The sequence below is a fragment of the Homalodisca vitripennis genome, chromosome 3 (assembly GCF_021130785.1).
Source record: "Homalodisca vitripennis isolate AUS2020 chromosome 3, UT_GWSS_2.1, whole genome shotgun sequence".
NCBI lineage: Eukaryota > Metazoa > Arthropoda > Insecta > Hemiptera > Cicadellidae > Homalodisca > Homalodisca vitripennis.
Window position 1 is genome coordinate 119,006,843 of NC_060209.1, and position 21,863 is coordinate 119,028,705.

The 21,863-nt window shown below is 30.0% G+C and overlaps 1 protein-coding gene across 1 annotated transcript; it reads left to right on the plus strand.

Moving 5' to 3' along the window:
- The first annotated feature begins 1,103 nt into the window (after window positions 1-1,103).
- On the plus strand, window positions 1,104-21,154 carry LOC124357413 (glutamate receptor ionotropic, kainate glr-3). The gene is made up of 11 exons (XM_046809197.1): window positions 1,104-1,176; window positions 4,772-4,894; window positions 5,287-5,393; window positions 6,996-7,175; window positions 7,263-7,421; window positions 9,087-9,264; window positions 14,623-14,813; window positions 15,234-15,345; window positions 18,082-18,271; window positions 19,949-20,218; window positions 20,953-21,154. The coding sequence occupies exons 2-11, from the start codon at window positions 4,798-4,800 to the stop codon at window positions 21,095-21,097; spliced, it is 1,629 nt and encodes a 542-aa protein (XP_046665153.1). The 5' UTR covers window positions 1,104-1,176; window positions 4,772-4,797; the 3' UTR covers window positions 21,098-21,154.
- Window positions 21,155-21,863: the final 709 nt, after the last annotated feature.

The window sequence follows — 21,863 nt, forward strand, 5'->3', positions numbered from 1 at the left end:
AATTTAAGTAATTTAAATATCACTATTCTTAATAAATAATTTGAAATTGCATGGAACAAGTTTACAGTTTAAAAAAAGCTATATAAACGATACCAACAATAATCCAACAACCACATTGACCATCACACAAAAATTGGATATAGAGATAGAAACATGTAAGTGTGTAAAGATATGATTATTCAGAAGTTTGATACACAATCACAATGCAGCATACAAGCCAGGCAAATTTACATTGTACTAATTTTTTTTTATATTTCATATTTAGTAATTTTATTAATGAAAGTTCCAAGTATAGAACTGTAAATAAAACAAATATTGGCAATTTATTTCTTTATTCCCACAGTATGTGTAGTATCCCATATTTTACATTTCCAAAAGGTTAACTAAGTTTATTAATTTACTAAGAACATCAAAAAGTAACAATAATAATATAATGACAATATCAAACAATAATCAACAAATGGAAGGGTAAAATTAAGTTTAAAAAAGTAAGAGCTTGTTCAGGTATTATAAACGTATGATGCAAACTGGCTAGGTCTTCCTTACATATGACTCATTTAATATCCACTAAAATCTAGGAGGAGAATCTTGTGCAGAAGCTGTTTTCATTTTTTCAAATAGATAATATTCCAGTTTTCTTTAATTTTCATATTTTTATTTAGAGTTTTGTTTTAAAATGTTTTAATAACATTCCATTGCAAATCTTGGCAACTCATAACACAAAATTCTGTATTGTGGGTTTTGAAACTAATCAAAATTAAGACAGTTGGCAAATCTATTTATTGTCACTTTAGAGACATATCAAACTCAACTTTTGGTTTAACAGATTGATAATATCCAATCAAAATATATTGTGTTACGGTTCCAAGTTATCTAAGAGTCTTATTGCCGCGCATTTAAGAGTCTTGCCAAGATGACTATTTAAATGTTTTATGCAAATATTGAAAATTTTAAAATATATAAATGAAAACTAATATATAAGCAGCACACAGAATACCACAATTTCAGAGTAAGTAATTGAGGGGTGAAGGATAGAGTGGTGGGGGTCAAATATGAAAGGGGTGGTGAGTGTAGGGAGGGAGTGACAATCGCAACTAATGGAACACTTACTATCAACCGCGTTTAGTGTTGACAAGTCCTTCATTTACAAAACATCTTCAGGAGTGATTCTTACAGGTTTGTTCACCATTCTCTTAATGGAATTTGTTAACACTAACAAAAACCAAGAATATATTATGCTGTTTGTATTTATAACATATTTAAACTTCTATAACAATATTCAATAAGATGAATATTATTTACCAAACCAAAACATAAAATTGAATTATCTCATTAATATTTTACCACAGTCAAATAATAAATCTACAGACTAAAGAAAATCAGTTTTTTAATTAAGTGAACATAGCATAAAGGCTCTTATTCAAATATTAATTTAACACGAAAATGTTAAATAATTATGATTAAAAATAAAACGCCAACTTAATAAATAGTTTAATAGGACAATTAATCAAGTTATTGTTAACTTTAGTTTGATTTGTCTATTCGTTTAAAACTTTAAATATGAAAGATATGTACAGTTCTACTAAACAAGTAGTTTCTTAAGTATGGTAACAACTACTGTATTTAAAAGTATTAAAATAATATACTACAAGCTCATAATGTAAAGAGAGTTTAAAAATATGAGTTTATTAAAAACAGAACTAAACTTAATATACTGAATTATATGAGGACTTCTTATTGCAAAGCATGACGATTTGTTACTTCTCAAATTAGATTAACCAAGACAATATTAAGTCACTAAGTTTCTCAAACACAAGTTTTAAGGAATAGTTCCTTACCATGCACTCTATAATATTATCACCATTGAGGATAAATGCATAAATTGTGTCCATAGGAGATTTGAATAACATTTCTTAAACCTTTTTGAAATACTAAAATATTATAAATTATCTTAATAGTTGGATACTGTACATGCATTTTTACACTTTCAGTCATAACTTGTGCATGTACTGGGTATCCACAAAATTCAGGGAAGTCTGTCTCTTGCATTACCCATAATGGAATTTCCAAGAAACGTTTTACATCTGTAATCTAACAAATTTAAATATATTGTATATATAAATGGGCCCATGCTACTTGCATAAATATAATGCAAATATAGACAAAATAACTGTTGTAATTTCTATTAATAAAAAACAAATGCTGTATTACACATTTTTATAAAATGTTTTATTTCAACTGATTCTCAATACGAATGAAATTAAAAATGTCTTTATTTTTAAAAGTGGAATTATTACTGTTATACCTCCCTCTTCCACTCAACCTTAAAATAAAAAATCATACAATATTTTGAGATATTTTGGGCAACTGGAAACAACTTTTGATAACATTTGTTTATTGATATTTATGAACACACTTAGATAGTAGCCATTACAAAAATTGACTTGGTTATATCACAATACTACAGTTATTATACATCAGATGGCAAATTGAACCCTGGAAGAAGATTTTTAGGTATTGATCTGGATATAAACTTTTATAAGATTAATGACCTTATGCTCTAAGGTGCACCTAATACTTTTCCATAGCTACTTGATGAAATTTATTCAAGCCTGAATTCTGTGATGGATATTAGAAGAAATCATTACCTCCATCCCCAACCATTCTCTTCACCAAGCTTGTGGTATCCAACAGTGATATGATTAGAGCAGTGATATAGACACCATCACCTAGATAGTTAGTGAACCCAAATATTCAATAATGATCACTTGGAAATTTTCTTCACATCCAACTGCATACAATTTCTCGATATAGGTCCTCCAATGGCATTCCAACAGCTTCAGACTTTCAACACAGATGGGCACTTTTAATGACAATAAGGTCTTCTAAAACCTTAGATCTCTATGGTCATTACGTCCGTTCACCATTCTATCCCTTAGTAGCAAGACCAGAATTTTGTGATTAACAGGGTGACCGTCAACCTTACCTTGATAATGAGATTTACATAGGTTTTTTATGATAGAGAAAATTATGCACTGTCAGCATATTCCGCTGGTCAGAGGAACTCGCGCCCACTAAAAACTCCACCAGCCCAGCTCTCTCTCGGGACTGCTTTCTGCATTTCAGATTTGTAATGGTCATTATTGAAAATCATTTCAGTGTTACCAGGGCCGTACTCAGCTTTACCGGGACCCGGAAAAGATATATCGGCCGGCCCCCGTTCTGCGACCGTGCGTCCGTTGACACAGTCCCTTCAAATAGACGTGTTGCGGGGCCCAGGCAAAATTGTCCAAAAAAAACCGGTCTGAGTGCAGACAGGTGTGAGTGTTACTAAAACCTATTCCTCATTAACTCAAAGTGCAATACTTGACATATATTATACAGTTTTCCTAAATAGCCCTTTATTCTGTATATTACTTGATTCCAGGTTCAGAATCTCATTCATATCTGGCGTCTCATCAGTATAGTAACTGAACTGCATGTTAAAGTATCTGTCCCACAAAAAACATTAACAAATCGATTTTTAATACACCTTGTTTGTTATTATTCCTCTGTAGCTTCAATACAAATTACCAATTTTTCAAAACTTGTTATAATGTTTTATATTATAATTCTCCATTGTATAATTAGATAGATCTTTTGACTGTTTGAATATTTAAAGCTAATATTGGACAGTTTACCATTTTTATTACTTAATTAAATTATTTATATTCATTAAAAAAATTACAGAATATCAAAATTGAGTATATTTAATAGTAGTATATTTTGAGTAGTATTCCTAAACAGAAAACATGTAAAGAAACACATATAAACACACAAAATATTGACTGCCATATCTGAGGAAGGAAATTCTGCTGAGCTGTGAATTGTAATTTAGAACAAAGCAAATAATGAAGCAGTTATTTCAACTGGTAAATAATGGCGCTATTTTTGTGTCGTGTAGAATATTCATGTATAACAAATAAGACTAGGCACTTAGTTTGTTGTCTTTTCATTGTAGTATTGAGTTTTTAGTACATGTATTTCTTTGTTTCTAATCTCTCAGAACAAGTAAAAGCTAGTTCTCAGCCTAACAGACAAAAAAATATTATGTAAAATAATATTTATTAACAGCAGTTTATGTATCAAAATCTAAATTAACGATCCTCTATGCCAAAATTAGTAATAAAAAAATCTCTTGTTACATTATTCCCTTATAAACATTTAGGTTAATTATTTTTTTTTAGTGGATGAACTGGAATGGCCATTAAATTTAAAATTGTGTCAGGAGGTAAATGAGCTTTTTCAAAACTTGGTATCTCAGGACTCACCTTTTGAATTGGAAATATGAAGATGAGTATTTGTGTTGTTTTGAAAACACAAAGATATTTAAAAACAGGGAATCCAAAATGAATATTTTGCACTATTACAATACTCTTTTATACTATCTATATGAAAGATAACATTATCACAGCATATTAGAGCAAAAACATATATGCTAACATATAACCGAAATTAGTAACAGGACATACATAGGACTAGTCAACAAAACTCACTTGTGCATTAGGTACATTCAATAGTGATATTAAAAATAGTTATCACATAGGACTGTACACACTTTTTTATAACGAAAAAAATAATGAGTTGATTTGTTTTAATGTAAATTCTTTTCCAAAAAGAGCAAGGTAAGTGAATGTGTTCTGTAATCAAAATGTTTATACAAAATACAGTTTCATATTTGATATTAATTGTGAAGATTTAAATCATTTTAACAGGATATGTTTATGGTAAGTTTCAGAATCATGAGGTAATCCTGAAATGGAGAGAGGTTTAGTGAACATCCTGTTGGCTGGCCTATGTGCCAACTACCCCCCTGATCGCTTCAACATCACCACCACCACCACTCCTTACCCAAGTAATTGGTTCTTTATAATTGTAATCCTTCTATTTTGGTAGTAAGATATGCATAGCTTTAAATAATACAATAATCATGTGAAAATGACTTTGGTTGAATAACTAATTTTCTCACTAGAACTTCAATCTGAATATATAATCACACAATACACAATTAATTGCATTTTCTTTATAACACCCTCTTTTTTACGTATTTATTGTTTTTTAATTCAATTTTGACACAAATTCTATTCTTAATGTTCATGAATAGCACTTGACTATTGACTATTTGTGTATCCAATTCTTTTATTCCTACTAGAATAAAATATTCATATCTACTCATAGTTATAAAGTTACTGAAAGCATGTCAGTGTTTTAAATTGGTTAGAAATCTTATAGAAATTTTTATTTCAGCTGTGACTCAATCATCCAGAGATATATTTAAATGCACGCTAAAAAGTGATGACCAGCTTCGTAAAGAACTCCTTTTGGGCAAAAGACTTAAAATTGCTACATTACAGGTAATAAAACAATGTTCCTAGCTTATAACAAAAAAAATCACTTTTGAAAACAATTGCTATGAGAGTTGGAAACTCAAAACAAACATGAGGTTTTATCAACTTAATTATGATTCCCTTTACTCCTATATTTTCATATTAAAACAGATTTCGCAATATTTATAATTGCAAGGTTTTAGACAGTTCACTAGTAAAATTTATACATAATGCAGTTTAATATATCATTTTTAAGATAATAACTCAAAATCTTAAAAATTTAAATGAAATTTTGATAATGTTTGTAAAATACTACTCAATTTAAGGCTTGTTAACTACTCTTAATAAGTGATACAGTACTAATTGCTAACTATCCATCTTCACTTCTCAGACCACTGGGTCAAACAAATTAAGATCACAAGGACACCAAGGATGTTTGTATGTGCAGGTACAAAAACTAATAATTGTAAAAATTTAGATACTTGGTAATTTAGTACAACATTTTATACTTAACTTAGAATTTCTTTCTCTTGAAGAAGTAAATTTTTGTAGCAGAGTAATATTGCCAGTAATTTATATTTATTACCTTCATTTCTATAATAATCTAGGAATTTGTTGTATGGTTATATACAAAATATCAATTTACTGGAAATTTAATGTATAAAATAGGTAATTAGAATAATATATAACTAAATGTGGTGAATCTCTGGAAAAGCATTTAAAAAAACCTAAGCCTTTTAACATTTTTCGTATGAAAATACAATTCTTTTAATAGTTTCAATAACATTAGTGGAGACTAAAAGAATGATTGGACTCACTTATGGGAACAAACATCTTATAATATATAAGCATATATTAAAGAACTTAATCTTTATACAAATGCCACTATTTATAGTTTTCCAATTTTACTGATTTTAAGTCCTGAGTATGATTATATCTGGTAAAATAGTTGTATCTTTACTAATGGGGTAGTAATTAAGAGATTCTCTAACATTGACTAACAGTATTAAGTTTATAGCTATGGGAAAGTCATTATTTTAAATTCCTTAAAATCGGTAAACATAACTTTATTTGATACATTGTTATATTGATATGACTGTACCAAATTCTTCTTTTGCCATGTAAAAGCTACTTGGAAGTTATCCTATGTCTTATTCTAAGTTATTCCATGTCTTATACCAATACCACCGGTTTGGTATTATATGCACAGCATGACATGACATCTGGCATAGGTTTAAAAATTATTCTTAACACGTTCACAGCAATGTGTAGCCATCAGGCTTTAGAAAATTGTTGTGCCCTCGAGAGGGTACACATTGTCAAGCATTTTCTTATAAATGTTTATAATGTTTGTAAATCATATTAAAATAATGTTTTGTGAAAAATTGCGAAGACCTTATACTTTTTCATTATACTTAGACGTTTAACGTTAAAAAAACTATTAAGGTTTTTGATCATTACTATTAAAAAATTTGATGTCATATCAAAAAGTTCATAAATTAGCTGTTGTGAATGTTATAACAAATTTTTACTAATTACAGAGACAACACTTAGGTTTAATATCAGCTGATAATTCAAGCACTTTCCATGTATACCTTTATCTGTTAATTAATTGTTAGCTTATTTCAGAGGGATCTACCATTGTCAGGAGTGTCCATGAATGGCACTGAATTGAAGTTGGAGGGAATAGCAGCAGAGATGGTGGAAGTGCTGAAGGAAAAGTTTGGGTTCAGTTACCAAGTAGTGACTCCCCAGAGAAATATTCTTGGTAATGAGCATGAAGGAATATTCAGCATGCTTTACAAAGGAGTAAGTTTCTTTATGATAATACAATATGTTTTGTTATTAAACATGACTTAGTATTAACTTAAAATAACTTATAACATTTCCTGGTAGGAAGTGGACATGGCGGCTGCCTTCCTGCCAGTGGTGCCTGGCAGTCATCGGATGGTTCTGTGGGGAGTGGACATGATACAAAATGATTACTATGTTTTAATGAAACGACCCAAAGAGTCAGCCACTGGTTCTGGTCTATTGGCACCCTTTGACACTGAGGTAAATACTACAATAGTTTGTTTTAATATTCTGATTGAGGAATTAGTCTTGAGAGTTATATATTTCAACAAATAATACAGGAATAATCCCAACTTCTAAACCTGTGCCATGTTCAAAAGATATGGTGCTAATTAAAGTATGAAAATAATGAAACACTAAATCTTTTGCTTAAGAGTTGTAATCCATTTAAATCTTCTATTAATGACCTCACTATTGAAAAATTGAATTGAAGTATTGTTTGTTATTGCCATTTAATAAATACAGCAATTTAAGTACTTTCCTGCAATATTTTTTATAGTTTGCCATTTGCTCTTAGGTAGTAATTGACTTTAGCATAGGTTGACATTGTTTCATAAGGACGGTGTGAACTTTAGTTTATGACGAGTTTTTAAATGTTTTGGGCATTGGTGCTTTTTTAGTGGAATCTGGAAATTACTACTAGCCAATCAATTTAAACAAATATTGCATATTACTTTGATATTTAAGATTTTACTCTGATAAATTAAGTATATTTGATTGCTTTTTTAGTTATATTCAAAATTTACTGTATAATATAAACTCCATACACTTTTTCTATCTGAACAAAAAAGCTGTATATTAAAACAATTCCTTCCAATCAAATTAGTGCATCTTAACTCAAACTCATTTTTTTTATTGCCGTCAACAATTAAGATTGAATACCAAAAGACAAAAACTAAGATTATAATCTTATGTTCTTGTCACAATAACATTCAAACATACAATTTTTGTATTCATGCATCACACCAATTTTCACAAATTCTCTACTACCAACTCAAGTGCATGACATGCCTGAAACCTGATATCACTATCAAATTTATATTACCCTAAAAAGTTTAAAATGAGTTTTTAAATGTCACTTTTTAAATACACTAGCTCTATTAGCTTATTCATGATTCAGCTTTTAGCAGCCAGGGAACAATTCTCGTTTCTCACTTAATCCATTTTTACGGAGTACCATTAAACTCACTGTATGGCTCTTTACACTTCCGATGACCCCTAGAATGTATTCTTTTTGAAACTCCTTGGTATGCACATTTTAGATGTTGACAGGATTAACTTACTGAAATGATCGTAATTATTTGCAGTAGGAGGAGTGAACCTGATGTTATACTCAGGACTGATAAGTCTCCCTAGTCTGCCTTGTTGAAATTCTATCTTGGTAGTGGAAATGATCAGACCAAAATATCATAACAAGTCTATGCTGGGATTGTGGCAAAATACCAAGAACTTCCTTACCTACAGTAATTGGCTTTAAAGATCAGTCACATAAACAAAAGCACAAGTTAGGGAAGTAACCTCTTTGCCTGAATCCAGGAATATCACTTCTTGCACTTCCCTTCTTGTCTAAGATGAGTTTCTTGGAGGGCAATAATATCAACCTAGCGTTCTGAATAATAATAATATGATCATACACTACCGCATCAATTTACCATTCCACATCAACTATGGTTTGTTACCACTATTCTGAGTGACATATTCCCCCACATATTGCACACCAACAACTTAACATTTCCCCCTTCATCTGCACCACCTTGTAAAAGCTTTCAGAACTGAACCTAATTAAAAATATATATTAACTCATAACAAATTAAAATACTTTTTGAGTGATGGAAGTGTTGTTACAAGTTACAATTGTATGTGCAGGTGTGGCTTCTGATACTCCTCTCTCTAGTGGTAGTTGGTCCGGTCATGTACCTGGTGATGTACTTGAGAGTCCGTATATGTGACAATAATACTATCAAGGTATACCCTCTCTCAGCTTGCGTATGGTTTGTCTACGGAGCACTCATGAAGCAAGGATCCACTCTCAGCCCAGTCACTGGTATATCAACACTTCCAATTATCTTATTGAGTCATAAATTAATTATTTAGATGTTAGATTGCGAGATCCAGCATATACACATGTCTATTACGTAGGATTTTGTACAACCACTGGATAGGAAATTCAATTTTCAATTGTTAAAAAATTAATGTTATTGCCATTTGTGGCAGAATCAACCATTATGAACATTTGGAAAAGGAGTGTGTTGAATGTTTCTAAGTGTATTTTAAAACAGAATCAAATTTAAATCTTTTTTAAGAGGTGCTTATGCATATGTTATTTATGCAATTTTAACCATATACAAGCCTATAAATTATATTTGTAAAGTTTGCTTTAAGACAAAAACCATAGTTGTTGGGTATAAATCATAAGTCTCCTTCACATTTTAAGTAAAAAAAAACAAAAAAACACACACACAATATAGCACACAATTGTGTGAGCATGCTTTTAAAATTAAAAGTGGACATCACTCTTTTTGGTTTATTTGTTTATTTTCTTTTTATCAAGAAATGTAATCACATACAATTCTTAGAAATTTTTAAACAATCAATCGAGCTAAGTAACAAATCTGTCTTGAAGTTTTGGCATTGTTTATCCAGGTCACTATTTTCAAGCGTGGTTGGTAGAGGGGGTGGTCAAGGGAAAATCAAACATTTCTACTGTCCTGTAAACACAATCAAGTGATGGAATAAAAACAGATGTATTGATAGCACAGCACACTTATCGATCAGAGTACCTGTGTATTATTAAGTTTCTTCCTCCTTTCTTTACAATCACCTAATTTTGTTCTAAATAATCTGCATACTCCATACAGAATTAAATTGAATTTGGTGTCAAGAACTGAAACATAAATGATGTTTTTATGAAAAAGTTACATAAAATTAACATTAAGATAAGAAAAATCCTGATTTTTTATATTTTACCACAATTCAATAGAGCATGCATTATAAAATAACAATGTAGATTTGATATACTGAAGCATAAAAAGATTATATTCTTGGGGAACTGTATAATCTTATACTGCATGATATAAATACTCATTAATTTCATTGAATACTCCATAAACTTTGAATCTAATGACTGGATTTTTGCCTTAAGCTATGCAAATTTTACTTACTTACTGTTCTCCATATTATTTTAGTATTTTAACTTTAGATATATTTTATTTCAAGGTTAATTTTCAGATGTAGTATTAAATCTTCCTTTATTCCCATAATTACTCAATTTTAACCCATTCAATACAATTGGTGCGTAATGTGCAGCACCGTACATGCAATAGAATAACTGGGTGGTGTCATTTTGTTGGTTAACATTGCATTTAGTTTTAGTTTTTCTGCTAGGTTTCAGCACTATAAAAGTGAATTTTAAAGAAATTGATCTTTTTTGAGGATCGAGCAACACTTATTTTCAAAATTTGCCTATTCTAACATTTCTGGATATAAAATAACAAAACAAATGAAACATCTGATTGTGGATAGCCCTAAGCCTTTATTACTTGAGTAGCCCATATTAAATAACTTTATGAATAATATTTTGTCATAAAACTTTTGTACAATACTATACTTTTTATAAACATAGACAAAAATATTACTAGGCATAAAAAAATTAAACTGGTAACAAAAAATATATTTATTTGACTTTGTTAACAATTAATTTATAAATAATTATAATTACTATAATATAATTTACTTAATATTTACTTATAAAAATATTCTACATGTATTAAAAACTAAAAATTGCATTATAATTTACCATGAGACATATAATTTACAATATTATTTAAAATCACTGCAAAATTATTACTGAAAAAATTGAATTTCCTAGGTATGTTCATTTCAGAAAAAACTGTTAGGTTAAGGCTTAAGAGTGTATTGTCATTAAATATATTTTTAACTATTTTATTCAAATCTCTCTTTTTGTCCTCTTGATAACAAAAGTCAATAACATGAAGAGTTAGGTACATAACCTAAACTAAGTTTTGTGTACCTTACCTAAAGTTGAAACCTTGTGTACTCCTCTTAGATTAGTCTAATGGGTTCAATTATTTAAGTGAAAATTATTCATAAAAATACACACAATAAAAAATGTCTCACAATAAAACTAATTGTCTTATTTCAAAATATACTAGCTGGTTTGAAGTACCCCTAAAGAAGAGAAATAACATTGAAAAATATGATATGCTATCATACGTTAGCTATGAATTTTGAATCTTTAGGAGGGACAGACCTTGACGTGAACTGCAAGCACACTCACAGTATACACGCCCTAGTTATAGACAACAATGAGTCCACATACTTCCAAGCTCGTACTATTAAAAAAAAATTAAAGTTTATATTATTTTCAGGAGGATTAAATAAAGAAATTTAAAAACAATCTATTTAGTAAACAAATATTCTTAATAAACCTTGCTGTTTGTGTCTATCTACAATAAAAGTGTATACAGCAAACAGCCAAACTCATCAGCCACAACAAAGCTCTAGTTGATGAGTGACTGTTGACACTAATGGTCTTTAATAACATAATTGCTACAATTTATTTATTCTTGTTATTATTACTATAATAACTACAGACTAATGTTAAAAACTACATAACTGATGTTGTTGAAACACTTGCCAAAGAGAGAAAAATTATTCAATATGGTAATAACAGTTTATAGTTATTGGTTTTATTATTATGGTATTGGTTTATGGTTTATTGGTTTTTTATCTCCTCCTAACTCCATTACACAGAACAAAATCCAGATCTAAAGTTATAATTACACTGAAAAAGTTAATTGTTATGTTATAAAGTGATACTACTGAATGTACTTATAAATTAAAACATGTGTGATAAACTTTACCACAGGTTTAAATAGATTGAAACTGCTACTTTCCTTAACCCTTTGAGTGCCGCAGCGTCTACATAGTAGATGTTGTTAAATGTGCATAAATTGCCGGCATCTACCCAGTAGACGATTTGTATTTAATTAATATCACATATAATTCATTTTTGTTTTGACAAATAACTTATTTCACGGCAATCTACAAGTTTCGAACAATCGATTGTGATTGATTTTTATTGTTCACCGCCCCCTTGTAGTTATTTGCCATCAAAAAAAAAACAGATGACGCAATAGTTGGTCAGCTGCTACTTGTTGCCATTAACTACACAGTTTCGTTTGTTGTGTGTTTACATTGTGCTAGTTTCGTGTGTTTATGCTGAAAACTGTTGCTATTACTATTCTGCAATTGTGTTCAGTAAAACTTACAATGCATTTATAAACTTCTTTTTTCGTGTTTAGTGACGTATATTTTATTGTTGGATTGGTGATGAAGTAAAACGCAAGTTCCAATCAAACTATTGATTTTAGGTGAAGTAAGGTTATAGAAGTAAGGTTATATTGTAGGCCTGTGTATATTTTTATATACTTTTTATATAATTAGTATTTTACAGTCGTCTTACTTCATTGAGTGAAATAGGATAGTTATAATATTGTTTCTAAACTTTTGACAAACTTGAACAAAAATTACTTTTTGTTGTATTTTGTATATATTGCAGTATCTGGTTAAATATTACTGTAACACACCATATTATGCATGATTTTTGTTCAGTTTTTCATGCTCTTTCATATGGTATAGCTAAAAAAAATTAAAAAAAATATTGTATAAATAAAATTTTTAGTTCAAACTTGAAATTTATTTTTTTTTCATTTTTTAGTTTTTTGTTATAACCTATATTCTTTTTGTGTAAATAAAAATAAAATTATAATATTATATGGAAAAAATACCTTGTTTTATAACACACAAACTAAAAAAAAATTATTCAAATCGGTTGAATAGTTTTTTTAATATAGTTTTTTCCACACACGCTTGCAAAACAGAAGGAAATGCTCCGGCAATTTATGCATATGACTTGGGAAAATATGCCATGGCACTCAAAGGGTTAAAGATTGTAATGCAAATAAATATTTTCTCTCAAATGATGGTACAAACATTGAAATTAACAAATGAATTATATATAAGAAAAAAATCAAACTGAAATAAGAGCTTGTAATAAAAAAAATATTAACAGCAATTTTTTAGAATTTTAGAAAGAAAGATGTGTTAACAACTCAGATAAGACGTGAGTTGTATGAATCTAAATAGAAAACTACAAAGTAAATATTATATTTTTCATTCATGAGCCTTATTGTACCACTTTAAGTACAGTCCGTCAACGCTTTTTTGATAAATTTGCCTACCTTTGTGCCTAAACTTGTTTAATTCTTTCCAAATTTCTTCTTTCATTGGACCATGTTCTTCCAGTTTTCCCCTACTCACCTCTGACCAACTTTCCAAGCAAAACTCTTTAGAAAATCCAGGCTTCAAGAATTGTTCATTAAACCTTCAATTCAAATTTAAGTAGCTACCCTTGTCTAAAGTACTGGATAGGGCACAGGTTGTGGATAGTTAATGTCCACATAAAATAAGGCAAATACTAAAATATACTTTGTGTCAGTCTTGTATCAAGTGCCAAAGTGATTGGTCAGCATCTTTTCACCAAAAGTGAGCGGCTGAAGCTTATTTTCTGGAAGCATTCAAAGTATCATTAGATTATGTAATACTGAAACCCAGTCTTAAAATCCTGGGTTTTCAAAAACAACCTTAATGATTATGTACTCACTGCACATTGTGATAATTAAAAAACCTTCAAAATATTGAAAATAGAATATTTTTGTTTAACATAACAAAATACCACTAGTATAAATGATGTTAACTACAGGCAGCTTGTGTAAGCTCTAGTCTGTGTTATATGCCTACAGTTTCCTATCTAAAATATATAGTATTAATATTCTGGTTACCAAATGGTATAGTTTCTAATGTTGGGATGTCAGGAGTATACCTAAACTCTGCTAGTAAAAGTCTAAAGTAACATGATCTTGCCACAATGACCGATAAAAATACCCAATAAAAATTAACAACATACAAATATCAGTGAATCCTAGTCCTCCAGTACTTATTACAACAAACTGCATCACAAGACAGCAGGAAGAGACAAATAATATTGTCAATGAACAGAATCATGGTCAATATGTATCAGACATTTGGGAACGTCTTTCAAAAGTCAGCAGTTTGATTAACAATTGAACTAACTCAGGATTTTTACAAGTCTACAGACAATTAATCCAACTTTACTTACCAATATTAAATTTTATTTTAGTCTTCCATCAAATGGTTTTGTGCTGTTACATATTCAATAGGAAAATATAGCCTGAACTGACCAATTATAAAATAACTATACATTAAGTAGCTATCCAAACTTTAATATTTATGATTTCTGTAAATAAAACTATATGTTTATTTTCACATTTTGTTTATTAATATTACAAATAATTATTAGATTCAACTCGCCTACTCTTTGCCACCTGGTGGATTTTCATAATGATCTTGACTGCCTTCTACACTGCTAATCTGACGGCTTTCCTCACTCTGTCTCGCTTCACTCTGCCGATAGAGAATGTGGACGACATTGCACGCACAGGTCGACAGTGGTTTGCTGCCGAGGGAGGACCCATAGAGTACGCTGTTATGGTAGGTATTTTATGTTGGTCAATCAGGTCTGCTACAAAGGAATCCATGGGTTTAATCTTTGTGCAAAATGCAAAATCTAAAGTTTTTTTTTTCATATTCATTAAGCACCAAAATTTATGTTTAACCTTCTAAAATCTATTGTGATCTCTAGATTCCATGAATACTACACAACATACATTATCTCCATATTCCTCCCATGTACCTTTTATACCTCCCAAAATTGTTTTCTAGCCATACAATGTGAAATTTAATTTCTTAATGTTTGTTCACCATGTTATCATTTAAATATTGGGTAACTTATGATACAAATTACTAATGTAATTTTAAAAATAGTTCTACCAATCATAATATTTTTAATATTGGACATACAATTAAGTACATAAAATAGCATGAGAAAATAACTGTTGATGGCTTTTATAGAATACAGAGGATGATGGTGATCTGAATGTGCTGAAGCGATCTGTCTCTCGTAATTTAGGCCATTTTATCAACACTGCTGACGAGGTGAAAGTGAAGCAATATGTTGCAGAAGGTATGTTCTAATTACATATTAAATAAAGAAAAAACAATTATTAAAACAAATATTATAGAACAAGTTTTATATACACAATGAGTTTAGATATCATGAAAACCGTATTGATAAAAAAAACGTTTAAATACGAAGGGGGTACCCAAAAAAAACCGGAATTGTATTGCTGGCAGCCGGCAGCGTGTCGTACACATTCCTGCCGCTAAGCGTGTGTCGCGCAACCCATTGCGAGCTCAGTGACCCCAGTTCCGTTGTCCTAGTGCATTCTGTTCGTTCGTAGTGACTGTTTTCGCTATCCCTGTTTTGTTCTTGTTTCGTTTTTTTGTCATGGCAAGTTTAAGTGAACAACGTGCAGCTGTGAAATTTTGTTTTTTACTTGGTAAAAATGCTGCAGAAACTATTTTAATGTTCAATACAGCTTACAAAGATGATGCTATGGGGAAAACTCAGGTCTACGAGTGGTTCGCTCGATTTAAAAATGGCGACATGTCGATTGAAGACAAACCTCGTTCTGGACGTCCATCAACCTCTCGAACGGACGAAAATGTTGTGAAAATTCGTGAACTTGTGCTCACCGACCGTCGACAGACAATTGAGTAACTATCAGAGAGTAGTGGGTTAACTTGGAGCTCGGTTCAGCGAAAAGTTCGCCAGAAAAGACCCGATTTGTGGCAGACTGGAGACTGGTTCTTCCACCACGACAACGCACCGGCACACACAGCCATCTCAGTTAGGCAGTTTTTAGCCAAAAACGACATGGTTCCGCTGCCCCACGCACCTTACTCACCTGACCTCACTCCATGCGACTTTTTCTATTTCCACACATGAAAAGAGGCTTGAAAGGTTAACGATTTGACAGCGTTGAAGAGGTTAAGAAAAAAACGAAGCTCGAGCTTGCAGCCATTTCTAAAGATGACTACAAAAAATGTTTTGATCAATGGAAATACCGTTGGGACAAGTTTATTAGTTGTAATGGAGATTATTTTGAAGGAGATAAGGTCGTATTGTAAAAAATTTGATAATATATAATTTTTATAAAATAATTCCGGTTTTTTTTTTTTGGTACCCCCTCGTATATAAAGAGGTAGAAAATAAAAATTGTTTTTCAAACCTTTTTATTAAGTACCAGTCACAACAGACTTCATTGACCAAAACCAATTTTGATCACTTTTAAGGAATATAGGACTCAAACAGCCCTAATTCAGCCTAAAAAATAAAAACATTTTCATTCACAACTTTGTAACCAACTAATAATACAGTTAACTCATTACACAGAAACTTTTGTGATGTGTCTGATGAAGATAGCCTTGCTATCGAAAGGCCTCACAAAAATAAAAGTATTAAATAATGGTTTAAATGTAATAAGTTAACAATAGCCAATATAAGCTCCATCTTCAACATAATAACACAGTGGCAGTGAGGACACATGTTCATTTATTTGTTTGCAAATTGTAGACATTTATGGTTTTTTAATGTAACTTACAGCTTAATAAAAGGGTTGGTAAACAAAATTCATGGCTTGATCAGGTTTTTATGGTCAAATGGGGATCCTGTGTTAGTTACAAAAGTTTGCCTCATTAAATATTTTTATCCCATAAAATATATATTGTTTCTGAGATCTAAGAGAGGTTTAACATCTCAGACCACCCCTTGCTGCAAAGGCCACACTGAACGTGTGGTATGTTCATTTCTGTCAAATTATGGCAGAATGGTTTACTTAACAATTTTACATTATATACTAATATATATGGAGAGATTTATCTGTTCCCTGATAAAATTGGAAAGTTTTTCAATATTAGTTAGTATATATATATATATATATATATATATATATATATATATATATATATATATATATATATATATATAATGTCAGCTGTTGATGCACTGTACTTCATTCTGTTTGTATGGTGCCAAAGACCATGCCACCATAACACAGATCATTTGCTTTGTTATCTTGATTGAGTATCAAATTGAATTGAAAATAACTTTATTCATAAAAGTATATAGACTGTACACTGAATGTTGTCATATTGACACAATGTATATTTTATACCTATAATAACATTAAACTAATTACATAAACAAAAATTATGCATAATTAACATATTTGTCATTATAAAACTAATAGTTCCTATTACTCAATAAATTCTGAAAACTCATACCAAAGTTTAGCTATGATACGTTATTTTATATTGTGACTTACAGCTTTAGTGTGTTCATATTTGTTACCGATATTGTCTTAAAAACGATATTGTCTTTAAATACCGACATTATTTAGAAATAATGTCCATGATCCAAATAATTCTTCATGTAACTTACATTATATGCAATTTCTGGCCAATATAACATGGTTGTTTTTGCCATTTTACCTTATTTTTTAGACTAAAAGCTGTCATGTTATATTTTTCTTACTAAAAATTAAATTTAAACAATTCTTATATTTTGGAATTGTTATTGTTTTACTATAATAAAATACCTGCTATATCGATATTTTATTTCATTAATTTGAGTATAATATCAAATTCATTAATATTTGAACATTTTTTCTATATAATAAACAAGAAATAACCCATCAAATAAGATTGATGTGTAATTTGAGTTGATGTTATGAAAAGTCTTATAGTAAATTGTTGGACACGTATTTAATATGTTCAGTAACATCCCAACCCAGACCACAGCATGTGTTTATTATAATGTGGTGTGTATCAAAACGTGGTGAACTGATGAATGTTGTAGATTGGTTATACCTGGAGGAGAACCGCAGACTTAAGTTGTTTCTGCTCAAAGACTACATGACCAAAACTCTCAAGGGCACAGAAGAGAAAGACAGATGTACCTACGTGTTGACTCAAGGCTCATACCTCTCACGGAACTTGGCCTTCGCCTATCCCAAGACTAGTATCTTGCCTTCTCTTTTTGATCCTGTGTAAGCTCATTGTTTTTGTTGAATGATTTAAAATTCATATCCTCTGCCACTGAATAATTTAAGACTCTTCATAAGAATCAGTCAACCTAAATTCATTTATTGCCTAAACTGCACTGGAGATTTAATTCATTCCTAAATTCACTCTTAATTACATAAATATTGAGGTTTAACACCTTAACTCAATGGAAAAATAATAATTTATTCCTAATTGAGAAAGAAGAACGACTCCATTTTTTTCAAAAGAAATTTTATATTTATTTAAGTTTTCATAAATAAAAATCATTTTAAAGTGACTACTTCTTTTGGCGGGCTATGGGTGTATGTTTTGCATGGGAAAAACTTTTGTTTCATGTCCCGTCATACTTGTTTGTTCTATAGCCACTAGGGGTGGGACTATCCCGGCCATTTTGGTGTCAGGATGTTTCTTGGTTTAGTTCAGTTAGTTAGTGATGGGAGAATTGAATACTTAAAAGAATCGAATATGGTGTATTCAAAAACACCCTAGTATTGGAATACTTTATCTGCGTTGAGAACTTCTAACAGACTAGTCTATACTAGTCTTAATTCCTTCCTGCAATTTATTGTTTGTTGGTTTTTTGAACTGCCCATGCCAAAAAGGTGATAAATTCCTCTGCTTTTTTGTGCCTCTTACAAATATATCAAACCCGTGATTTGTGAACTTTAGAAAAAATATATTTGTTTACCTGTTATTTCAGTCCCATCTGAAAGATCCTTTTCTATGCAGGTCTTGTCACCAATGATCATAGAAAAAGATTGAAGCCAAAAACCTCAATCACATTTTGGTTTTACACAACATATAAACATCATTCATTTTTGCCTTTATTGCATACAGATGTATTTATTAATTTAATAGTTATTGATTTGAATTGAATTTATTCACATATCTATACATTACAATCAGTTGAAAAAAAAAAAAAATATATATATATATATATACAGTGAAAAGTTCCCACAAATCAATATCAATAAAAATAAAATTATAAAATCAATAAAAAAAAAATAAAATCATGAATAAAATCAAACAGACTAAAATATATGGTAAAATACTGTTTAGAATAAATTTATGAACTACTCCAATTCACTACTAGTTTCGTCCTGACGAGACTTAAAAAAGGATTAAAAATAAATTTATTAGATCTTATCTAGTTAAAAAAGCTGTATGGTAATTTAATTCTGGAAGAAAATTAGTCTTTGTGTTGATTGTAATTATAACCTTTACTTAATTACATTGGATAAAAAGCATTACAATCACTTAAAAAATAAATTACGTTAAAACAGATTTTAATACAAATTTTGCTTGTTAATTAAAAAAGAAAATTAAAAATATAAGGTATATTTGTCTAAATTTCCATAGTATATAACCAATACTTTGCTCTCTACTACATTTAACTTTTAAGGAAACTGTATTGATATTAGGGGTTTTGTTTGTTAATTTAGTTGAGTACATTTATTCTTTTAGCTTTCTTATTTGATACATATTTAAAAAGTGTATTTACAGATTAAAACAATGATATTACTGTAATTGGAGTATAGTTACATTTCTTGTGATTCATATAAAACCTTTCAAATTCAGAAATGCTAATTGTAGGTTACATATAATTAACATGATTAACATCATCATGTGATTACATGATTATGATTTTATGTAATTTACAGACTGCTAGCTTTTGTGGAGTCTGGGATCATTCAGCACAGAGTGCAAGAGCTGCTGCCCGAGGCGACAATATGTCCACTCAACTTAGGCAGTAAGGAGCGGCAACTGCGTAACTCTGACCTGTGGACTACTTACATTGTTGTGGTGTCTGGCTTTTCTACTGCTCTCACTGTGTTCTTCGCTGAGCTCGTGTGGCGTCGCTGCTTTGCCCCACACCACCCTCAACACTCCTGGCCTCTGGACATCACTTTGGAGAACAATCCCTCATCCAAGTACAGTACCATACATTACTCTTTAAGTCTAAGATATGTGGGTGATAAGTGTAATTACTTAAGCGAGAGAAGACTTAGTTTGAATATTTGAGAGAACATACATAATACAGCAATGGAGTTATCTAAACATATCAATAATATAGAAAATAATGTAGAACACATTTAATTAATTAACTTACAATTAAATAAGAACTAATAAAACTTTAAATATAAAAAAAATTTAATGGTACAAAAAATATTTGATTGTATGAGGCAGATGTTGATAAAAAGTAAATATGCATGCATGGTATAAATCAGTTATAAGTACAACTTCCGGGATCTCAGTACACAATCACTAATGGAAAAAGTAAATCAATGTTAAAATACTATGAAGCTGACCATTTTCAGTAGTTTATTTCATAAGTAAGTTCTGATTATAATATTATTCAGTTGTACGTAATTCATATTAATGAGCACTCAAAACATTAAATGTATGCACAAGTAAGGACTTGTGCATACTTACCCGTTGTAAAAATATTTATTTTCCAACATCTCAAGCTTTAGAGTAACACCTTATAAAAAATCAACTATTTAATATGTTTACTGAAGGTTATTCATTATCAAAGGATTTTTCAACTTAGTATTTTTAAAGGTTACTAATTGCTGAGGGGTATCCCTAATCCTCATTTTGACTCCTTATTCACTTCTATAATGAATTTTATCAGAGTGAACAATGTATTATTTTTTTGTTATAGGTTTGCTGGAGACAAGTCAAAACAAGATTCTAAAGTTAACATCAATGGTCGAGAGTACTTTATAGTAATTTCAAAAGATGGTGAGAAAAGATTCATACCCATCAGAACCCCATCTGCTTTTCTGTTTCAATATGCTCCTAAATGAAGCAGAGACTTACAGAATATTTCCAAGTGGAGTAAAAATAAAGCATTTTCTGTGTGATTATGTTTTATTTACTACAAACCATACCTTCACCAGCAAACGTCTACGTCAGTGGAAGTAATAACCCAACCATTATGAACTACCATAAGTTTTTAAATAGTGAAATTAACATTTAAGTAGTGCAACAAGGTTTTTTGTTTACTTTTAACATTAGACGAGTTTTAAGCAAGGAAAAATATAAATATCTCAGTAAAACCCTTCTGTATCTTGAAATGTTAAAAATATAATAATTTTGAACTTTATTATAATAATGATATAATTGTGTATTTCATATAAATATATATATATATATATATATATATATATATATATATATATATATATATAGATATACATTATATATATACATAATATATATATATATATACATTATATATATATATATATACATTATATATATATATACATTATATATATATATATATATATACATTATATATATATATTTTCAATAAACATTGAATCACAAAAAGTACTTGCTCCGCCGGGAGTCGAACCCGGATCTCTCACTTGCCGGGTGAATGTGCTACCATTACACCACAGAGCGCTTACTTTTTCCGAATCAATTATTTTGTATTTGGCCGTATCTGTCACATATGCGTTTAAATAAGCAAACTAACATATGATCGGAAGACCAAACACCTGTCAAACGACTTTTATTTACGTTAAATTGTATAAATAGCAATAGCCTTATTTAATTTCAATAAAC